The sequence below is a fragment of the Cygnus atratus genome, chromosome 22 (genome assembly GCF_013377495.2).
Source record: "Cygnus atratus isolate AKBS03 ecotype Queensland, Australia chromosome 22, CAtr_DNAZoo_HiC_assembly, whole genome shotgun sequence".
Taxonomy (NCBI): domain Eukaryota; kingdom Metazoa; phylum Chordata; class Aves; order Anseriformes; family Anatidae; genus Cygnus; species Cygnus atratus.
In genome coordinates, this window is record NC_066383.1 from 6,120,593 (window position 1) to 6,143,188 (window position 22,596).

A 22,596-nucleotide genomic window follows, 5' to 3' on the forward strand; every position below is an offset into this window, starting at 1 on the left:
AGTCACAGAAAGGATGAGAAGGGAGGGGTAGCTAGGAAGCCCATGCTTGGTTCATCATTAGAAAGGTTAGAGGAATCCTAAATATACCTTACTTTCTAAATGAGAGCTAGTGACACAGAGGACAAGGTTTTGTAAAGCGTGCATCTTGATAGCCCTGTGAGCTCCAAAATTCATTAGCTGGATCGCAAATGTCCCAAGCCAATTAGTTTGCAGCAGATTCAATAGGAACATTAATCCTGCATTTCTTGAGTTCTCTTTCCTGCTCCATGATTATTGTAGAATAAAATCAGTTTGTGTGCTTATTCTAAATCATGAAGGGCAAAAATTTGGGGAGGGGGGCGCCAGTGTGGCTTTTGTTCTGTTTTTTGTTGTTGTCTGTGGGGTTTTTGTTCTTGTTTGTTTGTTTTTAACTTCATCACTGTATTCCAGAGGTAAGTGCAGCCATCCAGGATTTGCAGGTTCAACACTTTGAGGAAGGAGTACAGAGAGGAGGGATATTAATGGATCTCAGAAGAACAGTTTTCAAACTGAACTCCACTAATGATCTGCCATCTTCTTGCTGGAATCGTAATAAACACTAGAATTCACAGCAAAGATTGAAAAATAACTTTTGGCACTTCGCACTGTATTTGGGGTTTGGCAGAGGCAGTTTGGGGACGCAAATATCCTACGGTCTGAACTGGTAAAGCATTCTGATGGAACCGGACATCTCAAACCTGCTGCTTCTGCTGGGAGTAGGTTAATATTACTTCTCCATTAGACTGAATTAGCTTTGATGTCAGTTCTTCCTTCCTCACGACGGCGTCTTCAGACAGTGGAAAATGGGAACATAAGGTCAGTTTTTGCCTTTCGGGGCTGTTGATCTCCTGTTGTCTCCCTGAGCCAAACCACTGTCTGAATTACAGTGGAATGTACGCTTGTCCTTGACCGCGGTGATAATGCCTTGATGTCCTGGTAATGGATGGTATGTATTGTGCTTGGGCTCCCAGGAGATGGATACTTTCAAGTCTGTTTTCATCCTGAGCTTTGATTTTGCTTTAAAACGTTGTGCAAGGTTTAGGGTCTTAATTTACGAAGTATTGTGTGAACATGCTATGAATAACAGGTGATACTTCTGGAGAACTTAATTCATCCTGAAGGATAAATTGGCAGGACTGGAATGGGCTGAGAAGTGAAAAGAGAATGAGGAATGGAGTGGTGTGGAAAAAGCCTGGAAGGTGAAGACTTCGTGTTTCCTTATTCTAGAGGAGTGTGCAGAAAGGCATTCCAGCCTCGTGCCTTTCCTGAAACGGCAGGTAGTCCAAATGACACATCGGTGCCGCAGTGCTGCTGTTGGGAAACGCTATAGCAGGCTCCTACTCTTCTCATCACATGTGAACTCATGATTCGAGGTTTCATTAGATAAATGGAGTGCACCAGGCAGAACCTACCTTAGCTACTGCAGCAGGTCACTTCGGGAGCAGCGAGTACCCAAGTGCTCACGAGTCCTTTCAGCAGAAGGAGCCGCGCAGGCTTTGCTCTCGGTGAAGGTTACCGGTGTGGCCGGGTGAAGCCATGAGGCACAGAGCTGAAAGCAGCAGCCGCTGGTTGCGTGGCTCTGACGGTGAGGAATGGGACCCAGGAGACCGCCCTGGTACTAACGGTGTCTTGGCTTTTACAGTCTGTGTTGTATCAGCTCTGATCCTAGCTCCAAGGACGTGGAAATGCGATTGGTATAATTGTGAATGAGATCCCTTTGTAATCTGGGCAGCAAGCCGGTCCGTCCGCGGTGGATGCGTGTCACGAATGGCTGGCTGGCAGAACAGCAGAGCTCACTGGAGGCACAGGAAAATTAGGTTAAAATTCACTGAAATTAGGGCACTTTCTTAATCTGTCATGCAATATCTGAATGGCCCAATCTGTGAGCAGGTGGCTTCTGTGCAAAACTGAAATGGAGGGAAGGCTGCTATTGTTTGCGCGATTTATGGGATGTTCCCCAGGTGTCTGTGTCTGAAGAAATCAGGGACGTGCTCGAGAAGCAGCTGGCGGAGGCACCGCTCGTGCTCGCTCTCTCTCTGCTGGAAAGCAGAAGCAGCCATTTGGGGAACTGACAGTAAATGTTCTCCTCTCCGATGAAGTGTTTGTGCCTTCTAATAACCAAGGCGATGTGCTGGTTTATTTTTTTATTCATTTCCCCTGTTTGGCTTAGAAGTACCAAGTACTTGAACTTGTAGGACCCAAACTGCTTTACCTGTATACATTAGGGCCCAAACTAGCCACAGTTAATGATGTTTCCACTCGACTGAACCACTGCTGACAGATTTTGCCTTTCCTCCTCCTCAGATCCTTCAAAGAAGGAGATAAGCTCAGTGATTCTTTCTGGCCTTAAAATCTATGGGCTTAAGAGGAAAAAAACGTGTATTTACAGTTTGTCTTGGTGCCATCTGGGACGTTTTTATGGGCAGTGACAAAGGATTATTTTGTGTGCTTGGTTGGCAAAGGATGAGGGGAGGAGGCATAAATATCCTTTTTCCTTTCCTGGAAGATCCTTTGCAGGATTTCTTTTCTTGTTAAGTTATTGGCACTGATGTTTTTTTTTAGTACTTTTTTTGCCAAGTCTCTGAAAAGCTATTCTTTCTGACTGACGTTAATTACAAATACTTCACGGGAAGCACAAAATACAGAATTGCATTGCCACGCTGGATGAGTTGAATTCCAGTCCTTGACTGGGATCGCCGTACATTTCATGCTCTTGATGCAAATGTAAGAACGACTTTTTTCAGCGTGGTCTGTGGAGCTTGCACCATCTCAGCTGTGACAGGACATGCACTGTGGTGCTAGTGCCTGGTTGTAAAACAGACGTCCAGCCACATTGCGTTGGAGATACCTGAGAGCTGGAGGGGATGCATCATGCGGCCGGGACAGTGGCCATCAGGGCTGAGAGATGTTCACCGTGGCTGAAGACCTCTGTCCAAGGAACAGGCCGCCTGCAGCAGGGGTGCATTGCAATTGATTTTGGGGTACTGCCTGAGCAGCGGGATGAATGGGGTCTTGCTGTGCTGAACGTCGTTTCTGCCCATTTGCTGCTGCTAAAGAACTGCTGGGGCATAGCTCATCCCATCACGGCTTGGATTCTCCTGCACCCTTTTCTCCTCTCTGGCTCCTTTCTGGCCTTGCCCCCAAGTTTCCCCAGCCTTGAGTTGTCAGAGAAGGCTGCTGCCCACGGCAGTCGCAGCAGCGCACGCAGCAGGCTGTCCTGTGCCGTGGGTTATACGCTCCCTCTCGTGGCTTGCTCAGGATGGTGCCGCAGAGCACAGGTACGTGGCGGAATACCAGCCCTTGCACCAACATCTCCAGCTCTTGTTTCCATTACTGAGCTCCCACCGTGTCAGTGATAGGTACACACGTGGAAGCAATTACTCTGTCCTCACAGCTCCCTCCATAAACTACGTCCCTTTTCTCTCTGGATCACTGGAAGTGTCTGTGGAGGAGTGTGGGTCGTATGGAATAGTTTCTGGGTGGGAAGCGGCAGCTGCCTGGACCCGAAGACCTGGCCTTATTGCAGGGAGGGCTCAGTTTGCTGCCCGGAGCTGTTAACTGCTGCTGCTGGGGCTTTCAAAGTAGATTGGTAATGGAAATTATTGATCACCTCTGACAACTTTATCGTATCCATTTAGTTTTTATGTAATGCATCATCCTCAGTGCTTTGTGAGAGCTGGCTGATGCCCCTCGTCCCTGTAGTGTCTGGCTTTCTGCACGTTACAGCTCCACTGTTTCTCGGTCTGAAATGAAAGCACAAGTCAGATCGGTAGAGACTGACTGACCTGTGTTCATCTGTGACTCATGTTGCTGGTGATTAATTGCATAGCTTTGGTTCTGGGTAAGGTTAGGAAATGAAATACTGAAACTCCGTCTATGAAAACAAGCATTGGCTTTTGATGATGGAGATAAAAGGCAGGATATTGTATCTGGGAGAGTCAGACACTCGCGCATCTCACTAGTCCCTGGGGACTTTTATAGTAAAGAGCAATTAATAACGGTAACAATTATTATAAAAGCTTTTTTTAGTGGTACATTGTCTTTTGCTACTTGAATCACGGAAGTGCGGTAATACTTAGGTTTATTCTTTCAGCAAGACTCTGCGTTGATTACTTTTTCTTTTCTGTGTGTATGATTTTCCTCTGTTTGAGGGCAGTTGCATTCTTCTTGGACTCCCAGAGGACATTTGTCTTATTTCTTCAGAGTTTTCTGTTCTGCTGTTAGATATCATGTAACATTGGTGTTTTTCTTGGGCTTTTATTTCATGCCCTGGAAAGCGATGGGGGGAGGAAAGCTCTTCAGGGGGCAATCCTCAGGTGGCCCCGAAGGTCTTTGCCCTCACAGATCACTGCAGCCAGCTCGGACAGAGCACTTCAGCGCAACTTTCTCCTTCAGCCCTCCCACCCCTGCTTGCCTCGCTGGAGTTCCTACACTACAGTTGCGATACAAACATTGTAAGTAGTAGCAAAACGTGGTAGACTTAACTCTAACTGCAGTGGGTGCTGTGTGCAAGGTGGTTCTCTGTATATGGGCAGAGTGGCCCCAGTTTACGTTCTAGATGGGTGAGACAAGATAAGAAGACAGCACAGTCCCCCTTTTACAGTCAGAGAATTGAAATCGTTCGAAAGTGAGCCGAGTCTGTACTGCACTGGTGTCTGACTTCAGCGAGGTGTGATGAAGAGATAATTTGGGGGTGAGTGAGTAGCTCAGAGATGCACGTGTGGAGGTAGGAAGGCGTTAGAGGAGAGCTGGGGATGGGGTCGGTGTGCCCGGTAGGAGCACGTCCTAGGGCAGCACGATGAGTAGTCAGGTACTGTCCGTACACCGAGCTAACTGCTGTGCTCAGTGGTTGGGCACACATCTCCGCGCCGTACTCGTCAGAAAGAGATTTTCTTTGCCTCTTTCATTTCTCGTTACGAAATACAAGGTGAACACTGAATTGATGCTGTTCCTTCCAGAAGTGTTACCTTAGCCTCCGATGGTATCTGGCCGGTCACCTGCCGGGACAAAAAGCATCAATGAGCAGCTCGTCGGTGTGGTTGCTGGTTGTGCCAGGTTTTAAAGGAAAAGAGAAAGTTGGGACACTTTGCTCTATTAAGACTAATGCAAGAGTTAACCTTGCTGGTAGAAGTAATAGTTTATATCATATAGATTGAAATTAATTCTTCACTTGGGATTCATTTAGTTGACATTTTCTTTCCTGAGCAGGCTAAGCAGAGAGGAAATAGTTTCTCTTAAAAATTCTTCTAGCCAAATGTCAGCGGGTTCAAAGAGTCGTTTCCGTGTGCCCCCCACAAAGCGCCCTATAAAGCACTGTTTTAATGCGTTAGCAATAAACAGTATTTTATTAATGTCAGCATTGAGATTTACAGTCTAACAATATGTTGCTTGTGCTCTGTATTCCAGGGCCGGTTGCGCTAGTATTCCCTCACATTTTTGATGATGAAAAGCCTAATTATGACAGAGGGTGGCAGGAAGGACAGTTGAATTATGAAGCTGTTACATTTAGAGAAACATTTTAATTTGCTCTGCTGGCTTTGAGGCTTCCTTAGACCCTATTGTGTCACGAATGACTTGATTGGAAATGTCCAGTTGCCTGAAGTTGTCGTGCATTGTTTTTCCAAGTCCAAACCATGCTGCGTGGTTGCTGTTCTGAACGAGATACATCTGTGTTCACCAGTGATACCTGGATGTCGGAGCTTGTAGACCTCTCGGCAAAAGTTCTGTCAGGAAGAGCTTGACGGAATTACAAAGGAAATGGATGTATACACGGGAGCTTTAGAAGCCTGAGAAATCCTCCTGCTTCAGGGTGTACCCCAGCCACTAGCAGGTAGGGCTCAGGCGGGGGCTTTCCCTGGTTACACCTTATCCCAGGGATTAACCTTGCCTGTTTCTGTTTCAAAAGCTGGTGCTGAGTAACATTCAGGCCCAGCGATTGCACCGAACTCAGCCGTATTGTGGAGAGCACTGGGCTGTAGAGACCAGGGTGCTCTTCGGCTAAGTGCTCTTTAAACCAGGAACAAAACAACAGGCCCTGCCCTAAAGAGCTTAGCTGCAGTTCTGGTCTGTATAATCCCTTGTGCCAGTCCCTATTTTCCTATTTAGGGAACACATCTCAATAAAAAGATGTGGTTTTTCTGAAAGTGCAGAGCAGGCACCAAACACCTCTTGACATTGTGTGTTCTGTGCAGGATATTGGGCTGCTTGGTTCAGGGTCTGAGGTAGTTCATGGAACCTGAAGGAGGAAAGCTTCTTTAACTCAGGACCAACTTCTGCGATCCTTAAATTAAGACCTGCTGTTCTGAAAGTCCTGGTTACCACTCCAGTATGTTAGTTGTTTACATTTTATTATATTACCCCTAATTTAAGCTTTTGCCATCAGGCTCATCAGCAGCTGTTAGCGAGAGCCAACCGGATGTTCACCAGTTCTCAGAAGGTATTTGACGGGCATTCTTGCCTTTCCTGTGTGTAAGAAACGGCTTTTAAAAAGCAAATGCTGCGTCTTATAAAAGCTTGAAGCTGGATTCTTGCTGCCTTTCTTCAGATGCAGTAATTTAGTCTAGCCACTAAATAAATCTATGAGCCAGTTTCATTAAGAACACTGCAGGCCCCTCGCATTATTGCAGTAATCAAGGCACTTGCAGCCTCGCTTCTTGTGCTGATTTTATTATACTGAGGAGATAAAGTTCAGCCAAGACAGAGCCATTCCTTGGTCAAAATCAATGAAGGAGGGTAAGCAAGTGACATTACTATGGAAACAAATGCTGCATCCTAGAACAGACTCGGAGCGGTGCAGAGAATACCAACAGCCTGCTTCAGAGAGAACGGGTAGGGAAGCGTGCTGGCGTGCTGCGAGGTTCTGCAAACGCAGAAGACATCGCCGCTTCTGGCGGGCAGCGAGCTGCACAGGCCGAGGCGTTGGGATGTTACCCTCCTGGGGAGAGAGGCTCTAGGCGGGTCAGGGTGAGGTGGAACAAAAAATGTGAGCGTAGCCAAGCGCTAAGCTACAAAAAATAAGAGGTTGATGCGTGCGGCTTGGCTGGGCTGATTTTGCTTCCCTAGGATTAAAGATTTGCGCTTCAATTTTGATCAGTAGTTTTGGTACAGTTGCAGTGGTTTTAGGACAGATTAAATATGTCCTGGTTTTGTTCTGCCTTTACAGTTTTAATACAAGGCTGCCTCTTAGTAATCTTGGTGATTAGCTGTGGCTTAGGCTGAGTTCTCGTAATTTACAACCTTCACCTGTTATTTTCCATTCCATCAAAACTGCTGTAGCAGAGCGATCATCTTTATGGGCCATTTTGTGCGCAGAATAAATTACACACGCCGACTGCTCGATGCCTGAAGCCACTGCACTGACTTATGTTGCTCTAACTCTGCACAGAGACCAACGTACCGGGGAGATGCAAACCATTGTGTAGAGCTAAATAAATTCGATCCACTCTTTTGCTTATATGGAATAAATTACCAGAGAGAACGTGGAATGAGAGAATTAGGCCGTATCAGAAAAGTCTCTTGGTTCAAGGGCTCCGGTTGGACACCTGTTTGTCTCGTTACGTTTTTTGTATGTAAGGGTTTGAGTCTAGCAAGTCTTGGATACACTTCAGAACTTCAGGAGAGGAGACGGAGCATTTCCCTGTTTTCTGCCTGGTTACTTTGATCCCCGCAGCTGCAGCTGATGCTGTGACAAGCTTGGGTAGACTTGGGGGAAGGCGACAAGTTTGGTTGGTTCTGGGCTTTTTGGCAGTTTCCTGGGACTGCTCCTTTTTGAGCTTCATAGCTGTAAACAACTTCGAATTTTGAGTTCGTGTAGACTATTCCTCGTCTGAATGTTGTAGTGCTTGGATGAGGACAACCACTAATTTTTTGCCTGTAACTTGAGAGAGATGATTCTGATAACAGCGTAGTTGAAAGAGCAGCGCAGCAGCAGAGAGAAGAGGCAGTAAACAAGCTCGTTTCACTCTTGCCTAAAGGCATTTTAAGTTCCTGTGCTTCTTAAGCAAATAGGCCAGTGTATTAGCATATTATTGTCTAATCTTCTGACTTGTGTTTTCATTATATTAATGCTTTAGGTTTTATTCAACGCCAAGATGTCTTGATAATGCTAATAGCCCTAATGGTTTGCGAAAATTCTGGAGATTATATAAATGTGGTAGTTGCAAAAGGTCTCCCAGTTAACGCACGCTACTTTAAATGTTACTGCAGCATACCCACAAATTACAGTGGTATTTCAAGAGACGGTGATGTGCTTAGCAAGCAATCAAATTTCCAGCAGTATCGACTTTCCCACCCCGTGGCCGTGCTTTGTCTCTGGGCTGTAAGTGCCTGGGCTGGCTTTGCTCATCGTCATCGAAGGCTTGTCCAGAAGGTTGTTGAACCTGAGTCTCTGGGCCAGCCACGTCCTGGCGTGCGTCAGGCTCAGTCGGTCGAGGGAAGGGATTGTCCCGCTGTGCCCCGCACTGCTGCGGCCTCACCTCGAGCGCTGGGTGCGGGCTGGGGCCCTGCAGTGTAAGCAGGACGTGAAATAGTAGTTAGCACCCAAAGGAGGGCTGCAAGGGTGGTGAAGGGTCTGGAGGGGAAGATGTCAGAGGAACAGCTGAGGAGGTCTGCTTCTGCAGAATAGTCCTTTGTCTTCTCCCTTTAATGATCAGATTTTCTTTGTCTTCCCCTGAGCTGCCAAAGGACAGGTTCATAGATAATAAATCTGTGACGTGTGGGTTAGGAGTGGCTGTGCGTGCAGCTAGTCTTGGATGCTGCTGTCAGCAAATCGGCACCGCTGTGTTACGGGCTCGCTTGGTTAATGGCCAGGTAACAATGCTGCCCAAGTGACAGAATTGATTTTTGACCCGATCTTTTGCGTACCGTTACAGCCACTTTTCTCATTAATTTTGAACAGAAACAGTGAGCCAGATGAAAAACAGATATTGTCTGGGGCAGAACGGATGCCCGCCATGGCAGGTGTATCGATGAGGACTGATTGCTGTTACCTTGATACAAGTGCTTTAGGAAAAGTGTAATGTTAAGCAGAAGGTGAGGAACTTGGGAGCAAGCAGGAAAAAACGTTTCCTGTTTTCTTTGCTCTTCCTTTTAACCAAAGTGACCAAAAAGAGATGTTTGTTTTCCTCTTGAGGAATTCCAGTGCCAACGTGTGATAGGTCAGGCAGACGGAGGCATTGCTACACGGAACGGGAGCTGCTGTCCATCCACGGAAAGAATGAGCCAGACCTAGACTGCAGCTTCCTTGAGCGAATGGGATGACTGCGGTGACAGGAACGTTACGGTGAAATTAATCATTTCTGTGAAGACAAGACTTAATTTCAAACTTCCCAGCTAGTCCCGTGTTAACTGTTGCTAAAAATGTGTTCCAAAACAAGATTGCCATTTTAATAAGGTGGTAAAAGAATTCTTTTCAAGACTTGAGAATCGTATCTCATGCTCTAATGCTACTGCAGTTTGAGTAAGGTGAACTTGCAGTAGACTGTAGTGGAAGCGGATGCACATCACGGGGATTGTTTCTTTTTGAGAATGACTCTGACATCCCAAGAGCTCTTCCAGGGTCGTTAGCTACTTCTGCGCTGGAAGAGAAGCAGTAATTCTGCTCCAGAGAAGACTGCAGCTTCCTGATGACTAATGAATGTGTACGTGGTGCTCAGCAGAGCTGCTAAGACAAATTAGCAGCAGTAAGATTAAAATCCTGAGCTTTTACAAATCCTGTTCTCATTTTCTTCCTTACTATACCCATAACGCAATGCCACTCATCCATCCTGCTGCTGTTCAGCAGAAGATTGTAACTTCCTTAGTTTTCAATTACTTTTGTCCATTCTGTGATTTAATGGATCCATAAAACATCTTGGCTTACTTTGGTAAATGAAAATATTTGCTGTGGCAAATAGGGCTATTTAGCAATAAAACGTTTTTATCAAGAATGTCATCAGAAGAGGCATAAAACCATTCCCCATAAAACTATTGATATGTCTGAGAAGCTTTAGTTTGCTTTATACGTTTCTGCAGGAGAAGGTGTTAATGGTATCAGTTTTAGTGTATCTTTTACCAAAAAATAAAAGCACTTCTGGGCAATATTTGAAATCATCCCCTGCTTACGAAGGACTGGGTCACAACCTGGGCAAGTGAAGGGCAGAATCTGCATTCTTCCTTTTCTCTGCCCCACGTTGCCTGTATCATCTTAGGTATATCACTTTGTCCGGAATTAAAACAGTTTTGACCTAAATTAAGCTTAGAAGCAGTCTTTCTGAATTCCCTGTCAGTGTTTTCATGGCTACACGGGCTGGCTGGCTCGCTGATAGCAGCCGTGTCGGCAGCACGTCGTCCTTTGGCAGGGTGCAGCTTAACTAAAGCGGCCGCTTGCGGGGCGGCAGGTGGGCTGGGCTGCTGCGTGAGGCTTTCAGCTCGGACGGGTGGCTTTGTCCCTCGGGGGGTGCATCGCGGGCCTATGCCCAGCCCCGCAGGCAGCTAGGTTTCTGGTCGGATAGGTTACACTATGTTAGGAGGCAAATTAAGACGTGTTTGCCTTGGGAAAGCAGACAGGTTTCTTAAAGCAACAAGTGAGTGAGTTTTCTCCCACTCCCGGCAGCCAAAAGGCATTTTGGAAGGGGGATTTTCCTCCTATAAAATCACCTTGGACCTACTTCGGGTGCTGTATTATCCCGCGGAGGCTGGAGGAAAGTCAAGAGAAGGTCCTGGTGGCTTTGTTTTTTCCTGATTCTGGGCGTTGCTGTGGCCACGTCCTTCTCTTTGCGTGTTGTCACGGCACTGTGGTAAGCTGCTGTTCGCTTCCCCTGTGAATCTTTGTTTTGCTATTCCCCAAAGGTATCGACAGTCCCCTCCTCCGATTCGTGTCAGAATTACTGAGCAGTTACCATGGTGACTGGGGAGGAAGGAATTGGATCAGCAGACCAGCTGAGATCAATCCCGGCTGCCCGCCTCCTATTCCTGAGCAGCCAGTGCATTTTTAATAACACGGCACTGTACAGGAGGCATGGCTTTGTCTTGCTAAGCCTTTGTTGTATCTTAAATCTTGAATGCTTTCACCATAATCTGCCAAACTCGCCAGCTTTACAAATTCTACCCTTACTCACAAAGCTGTGTGCATTGCACTCGGTAGATACATTTTCTTTTCTAGTCAATTTTATTTATTTCTGGAATTTTGTATGCACTTCACAGTTTAATGGAGGAAATGTAGCTAGAAATGAGCCAAATTAAAGGTACGGTCTTTAAGAAGTGAACTTAGGGTTCTGCCACTACAACTCACTCAAACCGTCCTGCTTCTCATTTGGAAAAAGCTAACGCGTTTTCTCTTAGCTTCACTTGCATGTCACAGAGAAACGTAATGCAAAAGAAAAGCAATGGGGACAGACAACTGAAGGTTGGTGCTGTGAGCTGGTTCACTTCTAGACTTCAACTTTCGGCCTGCATTTCTTTCCAGCAATTTCCATAAACCCATTTGTTTCCAGGTGTCGAAGATGGTGTCAGCGGGCAGGGCGAGCTCTTTGAAAAGCCAGTGCCTATACGTGGATGCTGAGTCCTGCCCCAGCTGGTTCTAGCTGCCCGTATTTAGAGCTGCCTTTAGATCAGCGGAAGCGAGGTGCGTAATTCAGACTCCACAAGCCTGATGACAGAAGGTAGTGCAGTCTGGCCCCGGGCCTCTAAATTCGCTTTGTTCTTCTGTATTGAGGCCATAAACCAAGGCTCCCTGCAGGTGCTGCTTCAGTCAGGCTTTTGTGAGCTCTTCTGTTACAGGGTGGATGCGGAGTTGGATCAGTGAATTCAGAAAGCTGGGAATAGTCTTGGGTTGGCTGTTACTTGTTGCTCTGCACTTCATTTTCTTTGCCCATACTTCCTTCTCAAAAGAATAATTCCTTTTTTAATGACTTCTTGAAAAACCTAAGAGATAGTAAGGACGGTGTTTTGGGAAATATTTTGGAACTCTTTCTACATGAAGTTATTTTCTTCAAAGCAGTGAGAGCAGCCAACGTACCTGCTTAGCCAAGCCTCCTAGGGACTGGAGGACCTAAAGCAACGGGTGACCTCCTGTGAGAGAGCGCCGCTGGTGGGTTCCTGCAAATGGCAGTTCTGTTTGTGTCACGGCTGCACGGTTCCAGGCTTGTTCTTTGCAGTCCTGCCTGCTGTGTTTGTATAAACAGATGAGTCCAGCTTTCTGTATCTCCTTTTCTCTACCTGCTTGGGGCATTGTGCTCGCTGAGGCCACAGCAGCTCTTTTCTTCTAAGCACAAAGTGCTCAGTCAGTTCGCTTACTGGGCTGTTATTAGAACCGCTGCAGCAAGGCAGGTGAGCATCCCGAGCTTTTTGCAAATTGTTCCATCAAACTGGAAGGTGCTGAACGCTGTTTAGATCCAGTCGATCCCAATAATTCTTCATCTGGCAGAATAAAAGTGGGATTCTTGGCGAAGTTCTGGCTGAGGCAATGCTTTGTTCGGTGTTTGCTGTCACAAAAGCGATGGCTGTGACTCTCAGATTTAAGCCTGCGTCCAGTTTAAGGAAGGTTCGGGGGCATTGCCCTCTCTGATTCCAAAAAAGTAAGCTGATCCCGTAGGCATAGCTGTGGGATGTGAAAAATTCCTACCTGGAAGATTTTTCTTTGCAATTCCTTTCCTTATTGCCTCTCAGGAGCTGTAACCAACAAATGGCTCCTTGTCTGGGTTGGTTTCGTTTGGACTAACGGCTGGGAAGGAAAAGGGAGCCTGATGAGCCTCGGAACAACTGCTGCAGCTTTCGGCTGCTCCCCGATACGCCAGTTCCAAGGGGGCATATTGTTTCAGGCGTGGATCTCCAGCTGTATACACTTCTAACCCATCTCAAATCCCTCTCCGTTTTATTTCAAGCAGGCATTGTTTTGAGCTGTGGTTCCTCTTAACGCTGCAGTGACGGTGAATGATGCACGTCCAGTGAAAGAGCGCCTGCCTTGCTGCGACAGCTGTCCCGGGCACGTCCGTGACAGGAAGAGGAATTGCTGCTTTTGGTGGCTGCAGGGGGCTGCGCTGAAGCCAGGCAGGAGGATGTAGACGAGGAGCTGCTGGGATACCGGGGCTCCTGTAAACGTGTCTAACAGAAGAGTAGCTGCAGTGTGGTAGCCCAGGGGTTTGAATAATCTGAATTTGTACCTGAGTATGTTACCTGCCCGTTTAGGGGAACAACTCTGCCTTGTTTTTCTCTTTCTGTAGGACGGTAGGCTTTCACAGACAGACCGGGTGGTGAGGTACTAATCTCACAAGAATTCTCCGAAGGCTAGTTAGTACTTTGTTCACTGATCCTTGTTTGCTATTTTGGTATTAGTGGAAGCTTGTTCTTACTGTGAATTCATAGCATGCTAACTGCCGTCTGTAGAGAGCCTGCGCTTGCAGAGACTTGCTTCAGTAATACTCAGTGACAGGAACAGCACGGAAGAGCTTGAGGAAGCGGCACACATGCATAGGTCATAAATCTGTTGGCAGGAGCTAGAAAATGTGAGCTGAGCTGGCTGTAGGCACAAGTAGAGTTTTATTGTTCAAGTCCAAGTTTTCTTTTTCATTTCTTTTTCATTTTTTTCAGCTTGCATGGTATTTTTCTCAGTGGTCAAGAGACTGAAAATCTGACCTTATTTAGGGTGAGCTTTTGGACGAGTGGAAGTGTGTCTCGGGACTGTCACTGAGACTTGGAGTGTTAATAAGAGACGTTTCAGATGAGGTTAAAAAGAAGCATGGGTCAGTAAAAGTTTCAGTTCGTAATATTATTATGCTGAGAGAATGTTGGAGTTGATACGGAGAGGGAAGCTGATTCCTTCCCTCATTTTTTCCACCATCCTGAAGGTGATTCATGTGGCAGCTGTTGATGTAGGGTAATTAGAGGAAAGACAGAAAATCCATGTAGAATCTGCCAGCATTTGTTCCAAAGATTAGTTGTCTACAGTACCCGCAGAAGAATGAACATCCAGTTTGTTTTTTCCAAACAGATTGATAAATTCTTGCGTAGCAAAGGCAACAGGTGGGTGAAGCAGCGTGGCAACATCTTCGGTCTTCAACCGTGAGCCTTGCCTAGAGGACAGGCAAACAAACTGTCAGAGAAGGGGGAAAAGGCCTGCTCATGCTGCCTTAGCCACGTCCCAGGTTAGCGCCGGTGCCTCCTGTCTCTGGAAGCGGAGGGCCTTGCGTCCTTCCCAGTAGTTACTCAGGGCCCTGAGACACTCACGGGGTCTCCGAGAGCAGCGTGTGCGTCAGGGTGTGCTTCTGGCCTGGGGCTGGGACTGCCGCTCGCTGCACTCCTGTACTCTGCCTCTCTCGAGTCCTTGTGAATTGAGAGAGACGCAGAACCGCTACCCAGCAATTAGCAGGCTCACCTCTGCTCCACGTGGCACGTTATTTGCTTAGCAGGTACAGCCTGCTGTGCTAGCCTTAGTCCTAGCCCAGCGGGAAGACGTCCTCCCTGCCTCTTACCAAAATCATGTCTTAATTTGGGCTCATTTCTTTTGTGGAAATGCAAAGCTAATTATATTTAACTACAGATGAACACGAAGCTGCATTAACGGAGTTTTTCGAATCAAAGGGGAGTTATTCAGCGTTTCTGGGGGGCTAGGGAACTTTGTAACCAGATAAAAGGTACGGGGGAGGGCAGACCTATAAAAAGTGTTATTGTGTGGTTATGAAGAGGCCTTTTAATGCAGTTTTTATGTGTTGCTAAAAAGGCCTTTATTGCTTGAAGTTGGAAGCAGAATACAAATGGGCTTACAGTGTCTATTAAATGAAGAGTGGGAAAAAATAGTCTCTGTTTCTCTTAACTGCAAAGTAAAAATAATAATTAGTGATTACAATCCATGTCAGTGCTGGATTCGTGAGCCTGATCGTAGACTAAGCAATAAAGTAGCAGGAAGGGAACAATTGTTTGTGTAATTTAAGACATGGTTCATTGTTATGATGAACCCGTTTATCCAGGTTATGATGTCAGCAAATTGTTTCAGCCTGTCTTTATCAGTAGAACAATTGGGTTTGAATTCTCCCTGGTGTAAAATAAAGAGTACGGATGAGCTTGACATGAATAATTCAGGGGAACGCTGCTTCTCAGATGATACCTAATTTCCAGATCTGTTTTTCAGTGTCCGTGACTGAAAGCTTCTGGACACGCAGCCGTCCCCTTCCTTAATTACTTTAACAAAGTTGATTTTGCAGAACCGCTTTGACAAAAAAGCATGCTCCACCCAGTGCAAGCAAAGAGGCCAGATCTACACTTCCCCATTCCAAAAAAAAAAGATAAAAATCCAAAATATCTTACTGTCTTTGAAATCAAGAGGTCTGATTAGTTTGTCCGGGATGTAATGAACCCCATCCTGGCTGTCACTGATTTCGCTAGGTAGTCACAATCCTACCGAAAAGGTAAGCTTTACATCACCTCGCCTTGCTGGCTTCAGCCGGGGCTCCAAGGCAGAGGTGCAGGACGAGGGATCAAGGCCAGCTCCAGAGCCCACCGCAGCAGAAAGCTCTTCCCTTGCGAGGTGCCCCAGTGTCATAGCTGTTCCTTGGCAGCGCAGATGGATTTATGGTGCTTGTCTCTGCCTCGTCCTTGCCGTTCCCATCACCAAAGCTGCAAGCTGGCACTTCATTTGAGTCATGGGGGGAGCTTCTCAGAATGTCCTTGCGCTGACAGGGCGCTGGGTGTGTGCAGGCGGAACCTGCTTCTGTTCAGTGCTGACATCATCTTACAAGAAAGGGTGCTGACGGTCAGGAAACCAAAATACACTGATAGCGGATGAAGGTCTTTTCAGAAGTGTCTATGGTGTATTTTGTTTAGTCAGTGTAGGAATACCGAAATTGCTGTGTTTCACTGCAGAGCGTAGCTGCCTTTGCAAAACACAGTAGCCACAACATCTCTTTTGAGTTGCGTTCTCTGAGAGTTTAAAGCTCCAGTTCTGCAAGAAGTTAAATCGCTTATTCCAGTGCCACAGGTGGAAAAGCACTTGAACATCTCAACTCCTCCAAAGCTGGGACTGCACGCTAGTCAGAAGGTAAAGAGACTTGGATTCCTAAGTGCCAGCAATGCCCGTCTATCAGATTTCTTTAGCGTGTGTTGCTGTTAGTTGCTTATATAAATGATTCTGCAGCAGAACCTGGGTATTTGTGAAATCTGAGTAGGAGCTTTGTTGATAACACCAATGCATTAGTGGCTTCCTTAAAGGCCGTGCAAAAGAGCAGCAGACAGTGGGCAAAGAGCTGTATGAGAAACTAAAATGTTGTGAGTAATGTTGGCATTCATTCGTTATGTCTTCTGAAGTTCCAGGGAGCTCAGTCCCTGGTGTCTAGTTCGGTATCGGCAGGCAAGAGAAAAGACGAGAAGAACGCACAGGTTTAGTTCCCTTACTGTGCTGCAGGATGGCACTGAAACATAGGGACAGTCTGGATGTCTGGCACAAAAACAGACATGGGCAATGAGGTACGTGATAGTGGCCACTGATCGAGGCTACCGTCGAGCCACTGTCTGACTTGCTAATGAAACGGGGAAGGGCAGGAAGCTGATGGGCTTCCTTTGGTCGCATTTTGCAGCAGTTTAGAGCAGCTGGTGGTGGCTGTGAAGAGAAAGGTAGGTAGGTAATTGCAGGCTCTGGATGTTAAGGGGGTTATTTGTAACACTGAAGTGTGCCAGAACAAGAACAGGTAGCACAGACCTAGGCTGGCCGAGTGCTGCTACAGCTCTTCTGCACCATTTCTCCAGCCAGCGTACTACTACAGCACTGTCTGCCGCTGACTTCGGAGTCACGTTGTCACTGTTTAATAGCAACATTCAAGAAGACACTGACAATTTGAGAAGATAAATCAGTGCTTCTGACAGCAGCAGTTTGTTGAATGACACTGGTGTTACTCGGTTTTTCTGGGGTAAGGTAAATCAAGTGTAAAGGGCATGGATTCAAGTGTGTCAGCACTTTCTTAGAATAAGCATCTGAGGGGGGGCCTTTTCTGCATGTTTTTTTTTTTTACACAGCTTGTCCTTTGAAGGAACTCAATGTGTGCTAGAGGAGAGATGAAAGCAGGGAGAGCATCTCAGAATAGAAGCACCCAGGTTGTCCCAGCAGCGTGACCCAGAACCACGGACACGTGAGCTAAGTCCCACTGGGATACGAGCCTGCAGAATGTCATCTGTCGCACAGCCACCTTCTAAGCCCATCCCTTTTCCTAGTGTGCTGTAGAGCCCTGAGTTCAGACACCTTATCAGAAAATCTTATTACTTATGTCCTTTTTTTAATGGTAGCAGACAGAGGTCCTTCGTTCTGCATAAGGCTATATACTTGCTGTGTAAGCCCCGCAGTTTGTGGGCCAAACTATTTCCCATGTCCTATGAGGAGTGTTGCTAGTGGTACACAATCTGAAAACACTGGGAAGAGGTCCCAACAGAGGTTTGTACTTATTAAAATGTGTCTGTCTTCTGCTGATTCCTCTGGCTGCTACGGTGTTCGTACTGGAAACGTTTGCAATGTCATTCTGGGTGTCTGCATCGCTGCACATTGCTGCAGCTGCTGTCCCAAGGCATTTGTTGAGTTTGTAACGATGCCTGTGCTCAAATCTAGGAGTAGCGCCATAGTAGTGCAGAAGGTTAAGTCCAAATCTATAGCAGTGCAGCAAAGTCTTTCTAGATGGTCTTTTTAGCGCTGCAGAGCAGAAATCTGCTCTGGAGGAATTCAGCTGTCTGGATTTGATGCTAAGATCGTTGCGGTACCTTTGCAGTTATTCCACGTGGCAGAGATCTTCCCAGGAAGAGCACCTGAGAATGTGAATCCAGATGTAATATTCAGATGTCAAAAGGATTTATAGAACAACAAGAACAAAAAAATAAGCCTACAGGAGGAGGCTATTTAGTTCTTGTTGCACTGAATCTAATAAACCTTTAGCCTTTTATTATATTTGGTTCTTTGTATTTGCAGTTCTGTCTGGGAGTGAATTATATTGAAGTAGTATAGTTGAGAGGAATTAGATTACCCAGAAATAAAACAGGCTGAATGCAAGAGCTAAAAGGGCAATGTGTACTTCATTGAAAACAGGAAAGAGAGAGAGTACCCTCAGACAAGACATGTGAATTAAATAAAGATGTCCAAAGGGAGATCTAAAAGGTCTAGGAATAATTTTGATTTCTTTCAGCAACAGTATCCTCAGATATTTTGTCTGGATCGTTATCTAACTTAGATTATTTTAAATGATTCTTTGGAGATTGGTCTGCGTTGAGCTGCAGGGATCTCAGGAGGTACCTCATCTTTCACTGACTCCAGGCTCCCTCAGTTCCAGACAGGCATGTAATGGATACTTCACCCACAGGGGTCAACAGAACACCTCCTGTGTCTCTGCTGCCAAAACCCCTTCCGTCTCTTGTTTAAAACAAACAGAAACTCACTTCTAGCATAAAAGCCAAAGGATTGATGATATTCTGTGAGAAGACACCAGAATACACCAAAGTATAGCGCTAGTGCTTTTCAGCGCTAGGGAGTTAGGTGAAAAGTGCCTGGATGAACTTGGAAGCAAGTCTCAGCCACTACTGTGAAGGCAGAAGTCACAAACTGTCGGCAGTCCTCATCAATGCGTCCTGGAGGAGATTGCCTTCTTCACCCAGCTATGCTCTGGCTGCTGTGGGCACCTTGGATTCGCTGGCTGCGTGGGCTTAGACTGGAAGATACTGCCAAGGAGCCAGGGACTCCCACCTGTGACGGTTGGTGACTGGGACTGGCGTGAGTATCTTACAGAGCAAGAAGTCATCTCCAAAGCAAAGATAACCTGTACGCAGTGCTGCCAGAGTAGGTCTTGGAGCCAGTTCCGGTTAACATTCAGAGGTGTCCCTAAAAGCCACTTGGTGTTCTGGTGTGCACCCCATCCCCACTCCTGTGTTTTGCAGTGTGGTGCCGATTTGAAGGTCAATCGCTCTGTGTCATTCTGTGTAGTTTTATGATGGGCTGGAAGTGACGGAATGTTAGCAAGTTCTCTTGGATCCTCAGGGACCCCAGGCACTGTACGCTCAGATAAATACTGATAAAGAGCAATGATTATGAAGCCAAGCACCTTCCACCCTATGCTCCTGCATTGGATGTGTAGAGCCGGCACAGGGGTCGGAAGCGTGGCCAAGCTTTTTGGCTGTAGACAACTCTTACTGTCTAACCCCATCCTGCATGCTCCTTTCTTTTCCAGCATCTCTACAAGTGGATATCGTTCCAAGCCAGGGGGAGATCAGCGTTGGAGAATCCAAATTCTTCTTATGTCAAGGTGAGTGATGGCTTATGGCGTCAGGTGTCTACGTCTGGGTTTGCTGTTGGTTGATCAAGGTATTAAGTGTGGTAAAAGCTCTCTTGTTGGATCTAGCTGCAAGATTGTTTGCTCTTTCTTTCTTATATGCCCTTATATTTTTATGAGGCTGAGGAGCAGAGGCAACACATGCTGTTTACGAGGAACACTAAATGCACTCTCCCTTGAGAGCTGGCAGCAGAAAGCAGCTCCAGCAAACAGCTTTAAAAATGGAAAAACAAAAGAAACAGCAACTGAAATGTTGTCTCTAAGCTTGAGCAATAGCCACAACGATGGCACCTTGCATCTTTCCGCAGCTCTTTGATCTTTTGAATTTAGAATTAAGCTTGGTTTTGCTGGGTACTTTTTCTTCCCAAATTTTTATTCTAATGAATTGCTAAGAGCACTAATAGGAGTGCTGGGGCGCTTCGGAGTCGTCATCTCTGCAGCTAAGGATTTCAATGCTGCTGGAAATCTGTAGTTTTGTTTTTCTTTGTGACAAAACTTAGTGTTTGTTTAGTTTCCTGACTGCCCCAGGCTGTTCTCCTGCACCAGGAGGTGCAGTGCTGACACATTCCATGTCTCCCAGAGCGGGTTCTACAATTTTATGGTGTTATCTGAATTACTATCTACGTGTCCTCTTCAAAGCAGCTAGCCTGGTTTCTAGTGGGAGGAATTGGTATGCTGGCACACCAATAATCGCATCACGGAGCTTGGCACAGATCAGATAGGTGATGTCGTGAGCTCCGGGTGCAAAATGCTGTCGGAAGCCCACACTTCCTCCGGAGCGTACCAGCTGGGACAAGTAATGCCGTTGTCTGATCCAGGGATGCTCAACTGCAGAACAATTTGTTAATGCTGCTGTTTTGAAAATGGAAGTGTTCTGCAAGTGCTGTTTTGATGACACTTGCATTCAGAAAACTTGGGGATCAGTTAAAGCCTCCCCAGTAGTAGGAGCTTGTCCCAAAGAACGAAGCAGCACAGGAATGCAGAGATGGGAGCTGCAGGAGAGGCGCAGCTTGGACCCAGTTAGTACCAATACTTATTTACATTCAGTGCGGCAGGAGGTTTAAGCTGATCAATGCCAGAGCTGCTGCTACAGCAATGTCACCATTTGGATACACAAAGTAGCTCAGCCTGCAAATACGGGCAGTTACTCAAAACATGGTGGAGCTGAAGCAGGAAATCATATGGTTTTTTTCTCCTCAAACTGCATATGTGGTGGAGGGGCTGGGACAGGGGACCTCAGGATGCACGGAAAGCCATTCTGAGCTGAAATGAAATTGTTCCCCTTTAGATTATATGAAAAAAAAGCAAACAACTAATATCGTTTTTGCAGGACAGCAGCTGACCATTCACAGTGGTGTAAGATAATTTTCTTTGCTTGCTTCTCAGGTACGATAAGCCCTTCCCTTGGTTCAGTCTTCCACATAGTGCTCCTGGTTGTATGTAATGCCCTGTGTGCATAGTTGTTGGGAACTCATTTCAATTCGCTTTTTCTTGTTATTGTCCCTAGTGGCAGGGGAAGCCAAATACAAAGACATTTCCTGGTTTTCTCCTAATGGCGAGAAGCTGACGCCCAACCAACAGCGCATCTCAGTGGTGCGAAACGATGACTTCTCCTCCACCCTCACCATCTACAACGCCAACATTGATGATGCTGGCATCTATAAATGTGTTGTCAGCAGCGTGGAGGAGGGAGACTCCGAGGCCACCGTCAATGTCAAAATTTTTCGTAAGAGAGCAATTCTGAGGCTATTTTCTGGTCTGCTTTGCACATGTATGAGGCATGATTGGGGAGGGGGAGATGCCTTACCTTCCTAGAAAAGGCTATTGCTAAAGGGGAGGAAGGAGGGTGTTAAGAAGATTCTTCTCCTTGGTTTTGAGGGGAAAACAGATATTGAGACCTTTGCTTGTCAAGTGTTTAACAGCTTGTCTGCTGCTTAAATTACTCCGCAAGACAAGAGAGCAGAAGGAAAAGATTCTGGTACATCATAAATGTCCAGGAGGAACAAGCAGACAGAGCAGCTTCTGTGGATGACAAACATGCTAGGAGATAAGACTAATGTTAGTAAAGTGCTTCACACGTTTAGAAGGCTTATAATTAGCTATTGGCGTGTTGTCCAACAGAGCCATGATAGCAGCTCCTCCGCTTCTTACTGGGGAGCTGGGCAGTAGCTTCCAAGTTGACATTTTCTTTTCACCTTGTGGGCAAATCTGTGAGCTAAGCAGAGTGTTGATTTGGCCTGCTGATAAGCATGGGAGGCAGGGCTGGAAAATGGGGTTCCTGGGTCGCAGTGCAGTGTATTGGGTCAGGTTATCCTGTGTATCCTCCCCTCTGGGGCAAGCAGATTTCTGGAAAATATGCCCTTTCGGATTTCTTTTTTTTTCCCAAGCTTGAGCTGGGAGCACAGCTTGAGGTGTGTTGAAAAAGCTGCAGTGACTTTCTCCTTCCATTGCTTTCAGAAAAGCTGATGTTCAAGAACGCTCCCACTCCTCAGGAATTCAAGGAAGGGGATGATGCTGTGATTGTGTGTGATGTGGTCAGCTCGCTGCCTCCTACCATCATTTGGAAACACAAAGGCAGGGATGTTATCCTAAAAAAAGATGGTAAGGTGCAAGATGTGTCGGTGCTTGTCTGTTTAGGGGTCAAATGTCCATCTCCCATCAGGGCTCAAGATCATTTCAGGAAAACAAAGTGGTAGCACTCACAAGGGAGAAGAAAGTCATTTGCATGTAACACTAGGTTTTAGGATGTGAATATGGTTTTTCAAGGTGCTGTGATTTGGCAGAGGCAGGACAATAATGTTCCCACAGAGACAGACGGTCATCAGGCTTTGACACTGACTTAGGCTAGGGAATGCTGGAAGCATTTTTCAGATGAACAGAAAATGTCATCAGACAGAAGAGCTGCGTGTTGTGACGCTTTACAGTAGTCCTAAGGAAAAATGGCTAAAAGCTCCTGGCGAGAGCTTTTCCTTTTAGTTCAAGATGCTACAGACTGTCTTGCCCAGAGTGGCCTCTCACTGGCAGTGAGGATTCCAGAGCCCCACCTCCAGCCGAGCATTAGTGCCTCCGCTGTTTCCGACATCTTGTTGCAGGCACAAGGGAACTGTGGTAAGACTTGAATTCGGCCACCCTTGGGCAAGAGGGTCAAGTTTGAAATTGCTTCTTCTCTGACAGTACTGAAATGTAAATGTGTTTGTGTGTGTGTGTATTTATCTTTTCATAGCTGCGTGTATACTAGAGTAAAAGGACCAGAGCGATTTGTCTACTATCCCTGTCTGGTTTTCTTTCTTGACAATGTCAGGTCTGATTA

The 22,596-nt window shown here is 46.3% G+C and overlaps 1 protein-coding gene across 4 annotated transcripts in view; it reads left to right on the forward strand.

Moving 5' to 3' along the window:
• Positions 1-22,596, forward strand: part of NCAM1 (neural cell adhesion molecule 1) — a 111,740-nt gene that overhangs the window by 38,635 nt on the left and 50,509 nt on the right. For all 4 annotated transcript variants that reach the window (XM_050715041.1, XM_050715040.1, XM_035555696.2 and 1 more), the window contains 3 exons: positions 19,185-19,259; positions 20,794-21,012; positions 21,744-21,887. In XM_050715041.1, the coding sequence (XP_050570998.1) occupies positions 19,185-19,259; positions 20,794-21,012; positions 21,744-21,887 (438 nt within the window). The remainder of the gene's footprint in view (positions 1-19,184; positions 19,260-20,793; positions 21,013-21,743; positions 21,888-22,596) is intronic.